General features: G+C 38.6%; 1 protein-coding gene across 3 annotated transcripts in view; it reads left to right on the forward strand.

Annotated features, from left to right (window-relative positions):
- Positions 1 to 12,217, forward strand: part of STARD13 (StAR related lipid transfer domain containing 13) — a 296,363-nt gene that overhangs the window by 43,129 nt on the left and 241,017 nt on the right. For all 3 annotated transcript variants that reach the window (XM_040543764.1, XM_040543770.1, XM_040543777.1), the window contains exon 2: positions 1,258 to 2,167. In XM_040543764.1, coding sequence (XP_040399698.1) covers positions 1,430 to 2,167 — 738 coding nt within the window. In that variant the 5' untranslated portion in view covers positions 1,258 to 1,429. The remainder of the gene's footprint in view (positions 1 to 1,257; positions 2,168 to 12,217) is intronic.

Raw genomic sequence — 12,217 nt, forward strand, 5'->3', positions numbered from 1 at the left:
AATAATGTCAGACTTTTACATAGCTAACTATAGCTGAGAGGAAGGCTATCTAAATTGTGCATACCTGCATGCTCACGCCTTCTACAGCTGAAATTCAAATGAATAATGGTAATATCATGAATCTAAATTTTCTATCTATGTACAATACTCTTTCTGTTACCCAAGGTATGTCTATAAACTAAAATATATACTCACCAGCAATAAAATACACCTCTCTGGTATGCACTGCTTAGCTTATGGCACAAGCAGTGACAGGCACATCACATGCCAGCATCTTACTCTGCTTGCTTCCCACTTTGACAATCACAGCGCTGCCTTCTGACAAGCCTTCCCCATCAGTGACAGGCCTGCCACGTACATCAAAGGCATAAGCTTCTCTTCTTATTTTGAAAAGCTTCTGTTCTGCTTTGCTGTCTCACAGATGGAGTACTGAAACAATCATTAAAATAAATACTATCAATATTCAATCTGTCACAAAAAGTAAATTACATCTAAGGGTGAATGTAAGCTACTGAGTGATGCAAGATCAGTTCCTCGCTGCTCCTGTCTTCCCGTGCGTTGGAGGTCCACAGACTAGATGCGAGCACAGAAGTTAAGACTGATTTAAACCAGACACGGGCAACTCTGATGTAGAACTGAAGCTTTCTGTATTTCTAGCCTTCTCTTTTTGCTTTGCAAATGTATTGGAAATGGACAGGTGCTGCACTGCATTGGCAGTTCAGAGGAGGCGAGTGACAGAAAACTCTACCTATATTGAAATGTTCTTCCTTTTCTGTCAACTCCTTTGACTCCTTGCTCTTCCTCATGACATTTCAGTAGCTTTGCCAAAACACTGTAAAAGTTCTCAATAATTGAACAGACAATAAAAATACAATGAATAAGAGGCACATTTTGGAAACAAGCATCTATCTAACATCAGATTGAATGATTCTGATCCATCGTGTCAATAATCAATGTAAAGTCAGTATTTTAAAAACCATTTCTGCATTTGCCAGTTCTTTCCTGGTCTTTAAGGTAAAGAAGTCAGGGTTCTGATGTTTTTAAGTTCATTTAGTCTGCATATATCAAATATTTTTGAGAATACTTTTGAAATATTCTGAAATATTTTGAAATATTCTGAAAACATTTGAAAAATATTTTAAGAGAACTATAAATTTGATACAGGAATGTCATATTTCAGGATTACTTCTACTGATGCACTCCAATGCAAGCCTGTTACCATCAATAATTTTTTTTCTTTTTTTTTTTATTTTTCAGGAACAGAGAGGATTCAGAGGCTTGGTATAAGAATCCAGGCATTAATAATGATTGTGTGATCATGGTTTTGGAAAAATAAGGAGGTATTTCCTGGCTATGTATGTGAAGTGATGTATCTTAAGAAAACCAAGAATGAAGTCGTTTTGATCTCTGATGGGTGAAGCTCGTTGGAATGGAAACCAACATCTATGCAGAAGGACAAGGCTCGCCACATCTTACCGCCAAGTGCCTGGGGACTCCAAAGGGAGCAAAGTATGAAGAATTCCAAAGAAAGACAGAAGAACAGGAAAATCCATCTGAATTTCAGGATGTTTTACTGGAACCTGAGTTGAGTTTGCTGTCTGTGGCTTCCTTATCAGACCACAGCGAGACATCCTTGCGACCTAGCAGGGTTGCAGGGTGTGTTAGTGCCAGCAATCAGTGTGAACCAGAGCAGCTTCGTAAGGAATTACTGTGTTCTGCAAGGCACAAGCCAAAGGAGGACCCATTAAACCTTCCCTTGCACAGAGAATGGCCACTCCTTACAGGAAAAAATTCAGACAGAAAAACAGAAAGAACTCACGAGATCAGAGTAATAAAACACAAACCAAGTGCAATCACATTTTCTGATTTTGAATTTTTACCACATGAAGTTAATACTGAACTCCATATTTGTGAGGCAGGAGATGCAGGAGATTTTTCATCTGAAGAGGAAAAAGCAGATGGCAAAGATGATGACGATCTGTTTACAGAGCTGCCGCTGTATGAGGCTTTTTTCAATGGTCTTCACAGAAGGAATGTTTTCCCAAGAAAGCAAGCTAAACATGAACTTACTAAGGATCAACACATCTGTCATGTAGAAGACTGTGATGATCGTTCCAAAAATAAATTGAAGGACCATGACAAGGAAGAAAAACACATGGAGCTGGAGGTAATAGAAGCTACTCTTTTGTTCAAAGTGTGTTTAAAATAAGTGGTATCATTTAAGCTTGGTTACAGGAGAACTTACACAATTTTTTATACAGAGATAATGAATGTTAATTACATAATTAAGAATTTTAAGAATTTTAAGAATTTACCTACAGTAAAATATACAAAATGTTAAAAATATAATGCTAGGCTTTTACATTAAACAAATCTATTTCTTCAGATTGGCCACATTTCCATTGGATTGAACCTCAAACAAGGATTGCTGTTTTCTTTTTAAATGGGAACATTGGCTCAGTTTCCCTTGCTCCTAGAAGATCATATATCATGCCACATGCAGCAGATATTCCTGGCTATTCCCTGAGTCTATTGACTGTCCCAAAGGGATACAGCTCTGGTTTCCTAGAAGAGTATCGTTATTTCTTTATGCTGAATAATGGCCTTTTTTAGAGTAGAGGCACCACAGCACTGCTCCTCCTGACCTACAGCACTACCAAGTAACAGTGATTTCTGTATTCTTATTTCAATAAAATAATACAGAGTACAGGTGACCATCTGGTCTATAATAAAATTTAAAAAAAGTTTTTATCTGTAATGGTGCACATCCTGATGCTGTATAGACCAATGTCCAAAGTGAAAAGACAAGAATATTTAGGATGAAATGAAATACATTCTGTAAGAAGAATCATCCATCTATAACCTTTCCCAGAAAAAAAGGGGGTTGAGTAAATTAGCTGTGGTTTTTTTGAACTGGAGGAACAGAAGCTTCCCAATAGAATAAGCGAGGCTTTCCTCCTGCTCCCAGCTGGTGACAAACCAAATGCCTGGAGCTAAACATGTTTATCGTTGGAGTAGTTCAGCTCTAGTACAGAAATATGAAGCGATTCCAAACAGTGGAGAAAACAAACTCTTAAAATTCTAGCGTTCCTGAAATGGCAGCAAATCTGGAACTGCAGGTCAGTCATACCTTTCCTTCCTCTCTTTTCCATTACTCCTTCATTTTTAAGTTATTTTCAATATAAAAACAGTTTTGCCTTGAAATCCAGGGTGGAGCTTTCATCTTTTACCAAGAGTCTTCTATTTTTCATTATTTCTCTATTTTCTTTCTTTTACTTCTAGAACTTACAACACAGAGTTGCTTCACTGGTTTCTGATTAAATCAAAGAAAGAAAGTAGGGTCAGGACTCAAATGTCCAAGTTAACATCAGAATTATAGTATATAATTCTTAGTTACTTCTCTCCTTTAATACTGATCCATTTCCAGTTTGGGTGACTAATTCTGACCTTAACTGAGTGGTAAATTTGTGGCTGCATTTGACGCTGATCCCAGTGTAAGTAAGAAACACATCAGCTCACAGAGAAATATTACAGATTTTCACAAAAACGTTTCTCAGCAGCTAATATTAGAAAACCAAGGTCCAGAGATGGTTCCAAAGCAGTGCACCTTTTGATGCAACACTGACCCTGAAAGATTCTTGTGGCACACATTTTATTAAATGATTGCATTGTTCCGCTGCCCTAAGCCAAGGCTTGCTTCCTCATTTGCTCAGACATGGTATTCCAAAGGTTCCTGTTAATATAAATATATAACAAAATGCACGCGCAACATCCCTTGGATTCTGTTTGCTGAAGGTCAATCCTGTAGATAAAAGGGAAAGGCTGGGTGCTGCTGTCATTAGTTTACTTTATATCTATGCCATAAAATAAACTCAAGGATGCAGCCTGTAGTGCAAAATAATGGATTATAAATTGCCAGACAAGCATGTGAAATTACCTAGTAAATCTCGGAGAATGTGTCAAAACATTTCAAAAACTGTACAGATGCAATGATGCAGTCCTGGTTTTCATTCTTTTTCCATGTAAATAAGTATGTATCATCCTAGAAAAGCCTCCAAGAATTAAAAAGGGATTATCTTGTCTCTAAAATTTTAGCAGCAGTCATGCATTAGTACTCAGACCAAAAGCTCCCCCCGGGACTCTGTTTCAAGCCTATGCTAAGCAAATGTATGTCATTGTCACATTATTTATTTGTGTTATGTAGAAATGGGGCTGTGGAAGAAATGTCTTTCTGCTGGAAAGAAAACGAAATAAAGACAGCATGGGGTAAAAACGTTGTCAAAAGCAACCATTACTGCTAAGCCTCAGACTTAAAAGTAGTATAAAAACCAAATCCTCTCGACCACACAGCTCCAGGCTATCAAAGGTAACGCCGTGGCCAATACATGGCTGAATCCTTGCTAATAGAGTTCACAGTGAAATAGCAATTAAGATTGACCCTACAGGGTCATTCCTCAGTACACGAACTTGTTCCTGACTGCAGAGGGATGCACTGCAGCAAATCCCCTATTTTTGGTGGAGGCAGTAGGAAAGGCTGGCACCTGCCCCACGCTGGGGAGCACAGCCCCTTGTGGGCAGCAGCAGTGGGCAAAGCCGGTGTCCGAATCTCCTCTTAAAACAGTTGTTACAGGCATTTGAATAGTAATCGTGGAACTCTCTGAGTGTGCTGAACAGTAAACAAGTTCAGTAAGACGGAAAAAATACAACTTGTGTATGCTGCCAATGCTGCTACAAGCGGAAGAAACGCTGCTGAAAGCAATTCATATAATGGTGCCCATGAAAAATGCTCTTTCTCTTTGTCCAAAGGCATACAGAATCTGCCTGTTCTGTGTCACACCAGATAAATGACACTTCTGTTCAATTTATGAATGCACTGTGGTCCCTGAGTCTCCACCCTTAAACCAGTCCCATATATATTTTCCTATGCTTTCCTTGTAAAAAAAATTGGCAGCTGTTTTTCCTTTTCAGGAGCCTGTAATCAGTAGTATATTTAATGCCCAAGTAGACTTCTTAAAAGAAAAGTAACATTTATTTCCACTGAGGGAGCAAAATTTTGAAGATTTACAAGCACGTCTATATACATGTCTGAAATATTGTTCATGTTATTTCTCATTTTTTGAATGGTGATCTAGGTCAGATCATTGCTAGGACAGCACTGTAGAGATTCTGACTTCCTCTCTGTCTCAGATGGTAACTTTTTTACATCGTTCATATCCTTCTGATATTATTTATTATCATCGGGTTTTGTTCTGTGCAGATGTTGTCTCAGTAACCCTGAAGAGGCGTCTCGAGCCATTCTTCCATGCTTGTTTTCCTTCAAGCCTTCAGATTAAACGACATGCACTCTTTGTCCATGTAACCAACTCAGCAAGCAGTGGCAATAAATCTTGTGGAATAGCTTCTGAAACATAATATTTCTCTAGATTTCCACTTCTTCAGACTGTACTGAGCAGGGCCCAGCTGATAACCACATTTAAGCAGGAACTACCGTGCAACTTTACATCGGTGCTCTTACCCTATTCTTATATCACCTCAAAACAATGCAAATTATTTTCAGGAGTAGCATTACACTCAAGAAAAAAATAATGATAGATATTAGGAAAAAAAAAAGGATTATGTGATCATACCCTTGACAAAGTGAATTATCATGGATCCTCCCTCTCCTCAGGGAGTGTATAGAAATCCTGCTGATGTTGGGGGGCTGCTGCAGAGATGCGAGCATCGTGCTACACATGGTAACAAGCTGGAAACCCTCTCTGGGACAGCTTCAAAGCGCCTCTTGGGGGAGCCCATCTTAGCTGTTTTAACAGCCAAAACACAGGTTTCTGTCTCTCCTGACATTTTTTAGGGCACCTAAGTGAGTTGTCAGAGCTGCCTCTCAGAGAGAAAGGGGCACGCCAGGATGCCCACGTGCCGGGAAGGAACATCATGCATCTTTCCATGCATTTAGGAAGATCTAAAGCCAACATGATTGTTGTTTTAAAGCCAGGCGCTGATGGTCTGATACCTGCATTGAGTGTTCCCTTATGCAGCGGGTTTAAACAAAGAGCAAGATACCACTCCCTAGGCACATGGGAGACAAGATGACCCAAACAGATAATTTAGATAATTAAGGCAGTATTCAGAATGCATATAATCATCAGGGTTTGGCTTTCAGACCGTAAGCCCACAGATGTTTGCAGGAGGCTGCACAGTCCTGGGACTGGCCTGTACAATATCAGTAGTCCCTCTGTACAATATTGAGTATCACTGATGGGGCAGCTGTGCCATCACCTTCCTCCACAAGTAAATCTTTGCCTGTTTTAAATGAAACTGTGATCTTCTGAAGGAGACTTATGAAAGCTCTGTCGCTTTTGATGCTTAAAGCTAAGCCAGCTGAATTCTGGCAATGGTTACAGAAAACAGTCCTTTACTGGCAGGAAGATGGATGATTTGGCTTTCCACTTTCTCTTTCCTTGATGATTCACTTATTTTCATTAATTTGCTTCTTCCGTCCTTGTATTACAATTAGGTAAATTTTACCCTCATTATACAATCATTACTGAGTGACAAGTTTGACAATCGCTGTATAAGCTTAGACCACAAGTGTTCAGATTCAGGGTGGAATAATTTGCTGAGATATAATGGGGAAGTTTCCATGGTACCTGTCCTACATTTTGTCTGATTCTGGCCCGTGTTTTCATTCTGTTTTTCACAGAAATTCACCAAAGCAGGAAAACAAGAAGAAAAATAAATAAGGACATGTAGGAGGAGATAAATATTCAAATATTTATTCAAAGATGAAATCTTTGAAGTTAATTGTAATTCCTTAAAAGACATGAATTCTTCTGTGTGGTTTGTAATATTTTAATTGAATAATCATATCCAATGATAAAGAATCAGAAAATTTGAAGTTTGGGATGATGAATTTGCTTCATTCAAATCAGAATGAGATAATTCAATTTAAGTGATCAAATCAGAGCAGTAGCGAGGCCTACAATTGTGATCAGTAATTGCACCTGCCAAAGGAAGCTTCTTATGCTTACATTTGAACGGCTTAAATTCTGCTCAGTCCTTGTGCTTCGTGCATCCCTGCTCAGTGCCTGGCTTGGCCACTCCGAAGCACTTTTCCGAGAGGTACTTTCCTGTTTTCATTAATGAGGCTCTGGAGCTTAGGTGGAATTTAAGCTATCTGAAAATTGCCCTGCAATAGTCTTGTCTTCTCTGATTCAGTTGTACAAGAGCAAAAACTAGCAAAAAACATACTAGAGTGGAGCACAAATTCCTTCTGCCATTCCTCCCATACTTCGGAAGTTTGTTCTTCTCTTTACCCTATCAAACTGAAACTCCAAAACTAGAGGAGGAGAATGGCTGCAAGCTTGGGATGGCTTCTTCACGAGACATAATACCATTATTACTATCTCCCTTTTGCTCCTCTTCTGCAGACATGGGATGCCTACCCAGGTAGGAGAGCCAGGTGCTGAAATAACAATTGCCAGGAAAACAGAACGGTAACTTAAGGGGAGGAAAATGGGAAATGACTTGTGTAAGACAGGACTGATGTCGCTTTGTACATTCACATTTCCTTGGTGTGTCTGTCAGATCTGGGCTTTCTGTGTTTCAGTTACACATTCTCTGGAGCTGATAGGTGGAAATGCCGTTAGCTGAACTTTGCAAAGTTTCTACCATTTATTCTTGTTTTCTGCCTGCCTGGGAAGGAAGTTGGGGAACTGCCGATTACTTTAGCAATGATGGATTATTATCAGTCAATAAATAAACACAATCAGCTCTTAACAATAATGTCAGACAAATGCTGGTTTAGAAACAGGTTCTACTTATTAATTTAAAAGAAAGAGTCTTTATTAATTTCAGGAATTTGAGGTATTAATGATGAACATAGCATTTGTACGGAGTCCATTTTTCTCTAATCCCCCTTTTCTTAATAATGTGACAATTAGGACAGGACATTTCTTTTGTCCTACTTTTTACTATGATCAGAGAGAGCTGTAAAGGTAACCTCACATCTCACTAATGTGGAAATTAGCTGTACAGCTGTTTCTATTACAAAATTACAGGAACTTTGGAAAATAACTAGTCACAAACATTAAATCAAGGACATGCTGAAAGATCATATCAAATTCAAAGAGAATTGGTGTATTGGAATCGTGTAGGAAAACATGTAGATAGTATCAAAATGAGTGTCCTCTCTCCTCCATAGACTCACATGCTGCTTACATGTTTTAATAAACATGCATGATTCATTGGTCATTACTAGAGAATTCAAAATTAAAATGCATAGGCCCTGAGAAAAGGGGCATGTTGTTTACAGCAGCAGATAACCTGTCTTTGAAATCACAAGACTGTCTTCAGCAGGCATCTCTGGCTGCTGGGCTGAGATTGGAGGAAAACATAATACACACTGGTTTTGTACAAAATAGCCTATAAAGTATTTTCAGCAATCCTAACTTGAGCTCTGCCAAAAGCCTCCTGAAGAAAAGCTGTGACATGAGGGGATACCATTCATCCTTTTTCAAAAGCAAAGCCGACAAGCAAACCTCCATTTGATGAATGGAATAGGACTCAAAAGATTTCAAAGAACATTTTTGCAGTTGACCCTTCAGGTGTTTTGAAGTCATTTGTGCTGTACAGTAGCATCACTTTCCAAAAATTTGTAGTATATGTTATATATTACCTATAGAGTGAGATTCTCAGAAAAAAATAAAATAAAATGCCTGGAGAAAAAAATAGAGAAAATCAGATAATGTAGTCAAAAAAAAACCAACTCACCTGGATTTTCAAACTCCTTCAGAAAATTTACCAAGTACCTTCAGCTTGGTGCTGAATTAAGTAATAGGAAATTACAGAAGGTGACATTATTGAGTTACACTGCACAGTGGGAAACCCTCAGGCTGTTCAAGTTAATGTGTAAAACTTGGGCCCTTAAGTAGCTTTCAAAATATTATGGAAGGTCTTTAGGCTGGCAGTTTCCACAGTGCAGCTGCCTGCCACTGGTGTCTGACAAAGGTTTTATGTCGCCTATCCTTGTTGCAGCTATCCTATGGGGCAGAGGCTGTGCTGCCAATGAATTTTGTTGCGCAGCCCCAGCACAGTCCCACAGCAAGAGAGTAAAAGAGGTGTATCAGGATTCTCCTTTACAAATATCTGAAAATATCTGGAATCTGTGCGACGTGAGACCAGTCGAGCGTCTCATCTATGTCTACAGAAGTCAACAGAAAATAAGCCCTAGGTCAAGGCTCTGGTGAATTCCTCTGCCAGAGCGTGGGAACAGGCACCTGAGAATTACAGACTGGCTCTTAGGTGGGGGAACCAAAAGCAACATGTAGGAATCTGCTCATCTACGTACCATTGAAATGAAGATGTTCCTCCAAAGTGCAGATGGAGATTCTGGATAAACTGAGGGATGGGCAGCAGGCAGAACAACTTGTGAAATGGGAAACTTGTGCAAAAGGTGAGGGGATCGGTCAGGTTGCCTCTTCACGCTTTTTGGCTGATAGGTGAGGATTTTGTATGTTTTCCCAGTCTAGAATAGAATCACACTATGACAAACCGAAGTAACAGTATTACCAAATTAACAACCTTGAAAAGCGTTTTTCCTAATACAGGAAAGTTCTTGAGCTGGAAGAAGAAAAGTGAATTACAAATTTCCTCACACACACAAAGCCCCACTAAAGTTTGTGGCACTTCCAAAGGTACCTAGCTGCTATTGAATTTTTTTTCCTAGATAACATACGCTTGGTTAATAATATTGGCAATATTCTACTGATACACTTTCTCTGTGTGAAATTCCAGTTCAATAATGTTAGCTTGGTGTTGCAATGGATATATGTCCTTGGTGCTGCTATGGAACCACAGACTCTACCTAGGGATCTACCATTTTTGTAATGACACGGAATCAGCTATCACACAACTAGCTACCTGTGCAAACACTGAGGTCCACACTTGAAACAGATTCAGAGAAACTTAAAAACATTTTAAAATGTTGTGGACTTCAAAGAAATTCAGGAAAATAGTTAATTTCCATAGGGGAGCGTGTGCTCACCTTCAAGATATTACTTAACAATCACTCCAGCTATTGAATATTTCAATTTAACTTAAACAATTTGTAATAAAAATGGAAATAGACTGCTCTTACCTATCCAAGTATCTTGGGCAATCAATGCCTCATGCATTGTCCAAGCTAAAAGGCCTGCCTAGTTTTGAATTATTTCAGAACAAAGCCTTTTGTAACCCAGCTGAGGGAAACCTCCTCCGAAATAATTTGGAATTCTCCAGAAATAAAAAGGACAGGACATTTAGGCGAATTCCTGCATTTGAATAATTTTTCTTCCAGATATTATCTTCACTAGAATCTCACCAGATTTTTGTATTACAGAACTCTCTTTATCCATGCCTTCTGCAGATTCTAAGAAATTCTTTGGCGTTTAGATTTTTAATCCAATGTTTCAAAAATTAGGTCTGGAATAAGTCATGTGCAGACGTGGCACTAAGAGACATGGTTTAGTGATAGGACTCGCTAGGTCAGGTTGATGATCTTGATTTGGTGACCTTGAAGGTCTCTTCCAACTTAGATGATTCTATGGTATTATCTTTCAGTGCAAAAGATTTAACAGCTTATTTATGCTGTGTATTCAGAGAAAAGTTTTCTTGCCTTAGTCTAATCTTTATGACGATGTATTCGGCGATGGGCTATATAATCTATCGTAAGTTTTGCAGTTATTATTTATAGTTCCTATCAAAACAGTGTAATGGTGAAATTTCAGTAGCTATGTAACAAGGATTTTGCAAAAGCCTTTGCAGTTAGTCTAGGGACTGATTTACATGAAATAAAATGTCAAAAGAACTGCTAACCTGCCAAGTAGCAATGGAATATAAAACTGCAATTGTATTTCATTCCGTAACACATACATCACACATAAAAACCAAGAACAAATGTGCAAAGCCAACAACTAGAAGAAAGAATACACAGACTAGCCCCGATAGCAGGATGAAGTTGGCAGTCAGCAATAAGATGAATATGTTTTAATGAACAACATGCCTGACCGGGATCGGTGCCTGTACTGACCTAGACTAAGCACCTACACTCTGGGAGTTCACCTCAAGCCGTACTTTTATCTGCTGTGTGATCACACTTTAGTAACATACTACAAATAACTGTAGCAACAGATATGTGGGGGGGGAAAGAAATCACGTTTGGGAGATGAAAGATGATTAAACTAAAAAAGATCACCCCTGGAAGACAAAAACATTCTGCAGACTCTGTTTTTTCTTTTTTTTTTTAAATACTATGATGTAGCTCTTAAGCAATCAGCCTCTAAGCATGTGATTTCTACAGTATTTGTACTTTGACACAAAATGGAGGGCTATCCAGATTTGTCTGAGCCTTGCAAGGGACTCAGCAGTGTTAGTCCTATCTTGGGGAACACACAGTCCCTCTGAGGAAAAGAGAAAAATAGCATTAAAAGAAACAGATTTTAAAAGAGAGAAACAGATTCAAAAAGTCTCAGTGGGAAACCCCCACGCTAAGCAAGCAGGCATGGGCTCAGTTCTTTCTGAAGTAGTCAGATGTGCATTAAACAGGCTCAGAAAATGCTTTAAAACCCAACTTTTCAGACATGGTAAAGCTTGCATTTTGTGTGTGAATGGCAGACAGCAAACTCTAAAATTGACGCTTCAGGGTTCTCAGATGACTTTTTAAAGTCATTTACTATGAATACAAACAAACAATAATATCAAACTCTATGATAGTAGGAATTGCTATGAGTTGGAAAGTACTTATTTTTACAATTTTCAGCTCAGCTCAGCTTCTCTTCAATGCAGTGTTTGCACTTCTGTGTACAGTACTTAAGAAGATGAGTTTGAGTTGCATTAAATGGAATGCAGATGTCTAAGACCAAAAAAAAAAATAAACTAGACCTTCAGCTGTTCCCCTTCGAGTACTGCTTTTCTTATTTGGAAATTGTCTTCAACTGCTTGCAAATGCTAAGGAGTGGCCACATAAGCTGTTCAGGCCACTCAGCATTTAATTCCAATGCAAATTAAAATCACTCTCTGATAGCAGCAAGTATGAGGTTGAAAACAGGAAAAAAGTAATAAGGAAAATTAGTTTATGAATCAAAGAAAAAAAAAGGTAATATAGATCCAAAAGAATCTAGGTTTAGCAGGGCAAGTAAAAACATTTAGTTTCGCAAGGGAAGTTATTTCTAAAATTGGGTTTACT

Source organism: Cygnus olor, chromosome 1, assembly GCF_009769625.2.
Source record: "Cygnus olor isolate bCygOlo1 chromosome 1, bCygOlo1.pri.v2, whole genome shotgun sequence".
NCBI classification, from domain to species: Eukaryota; Metazoa; Chordata; class Aves; order Anseriformes; family Anatidae; genus Cygnus; species Cygnus olor.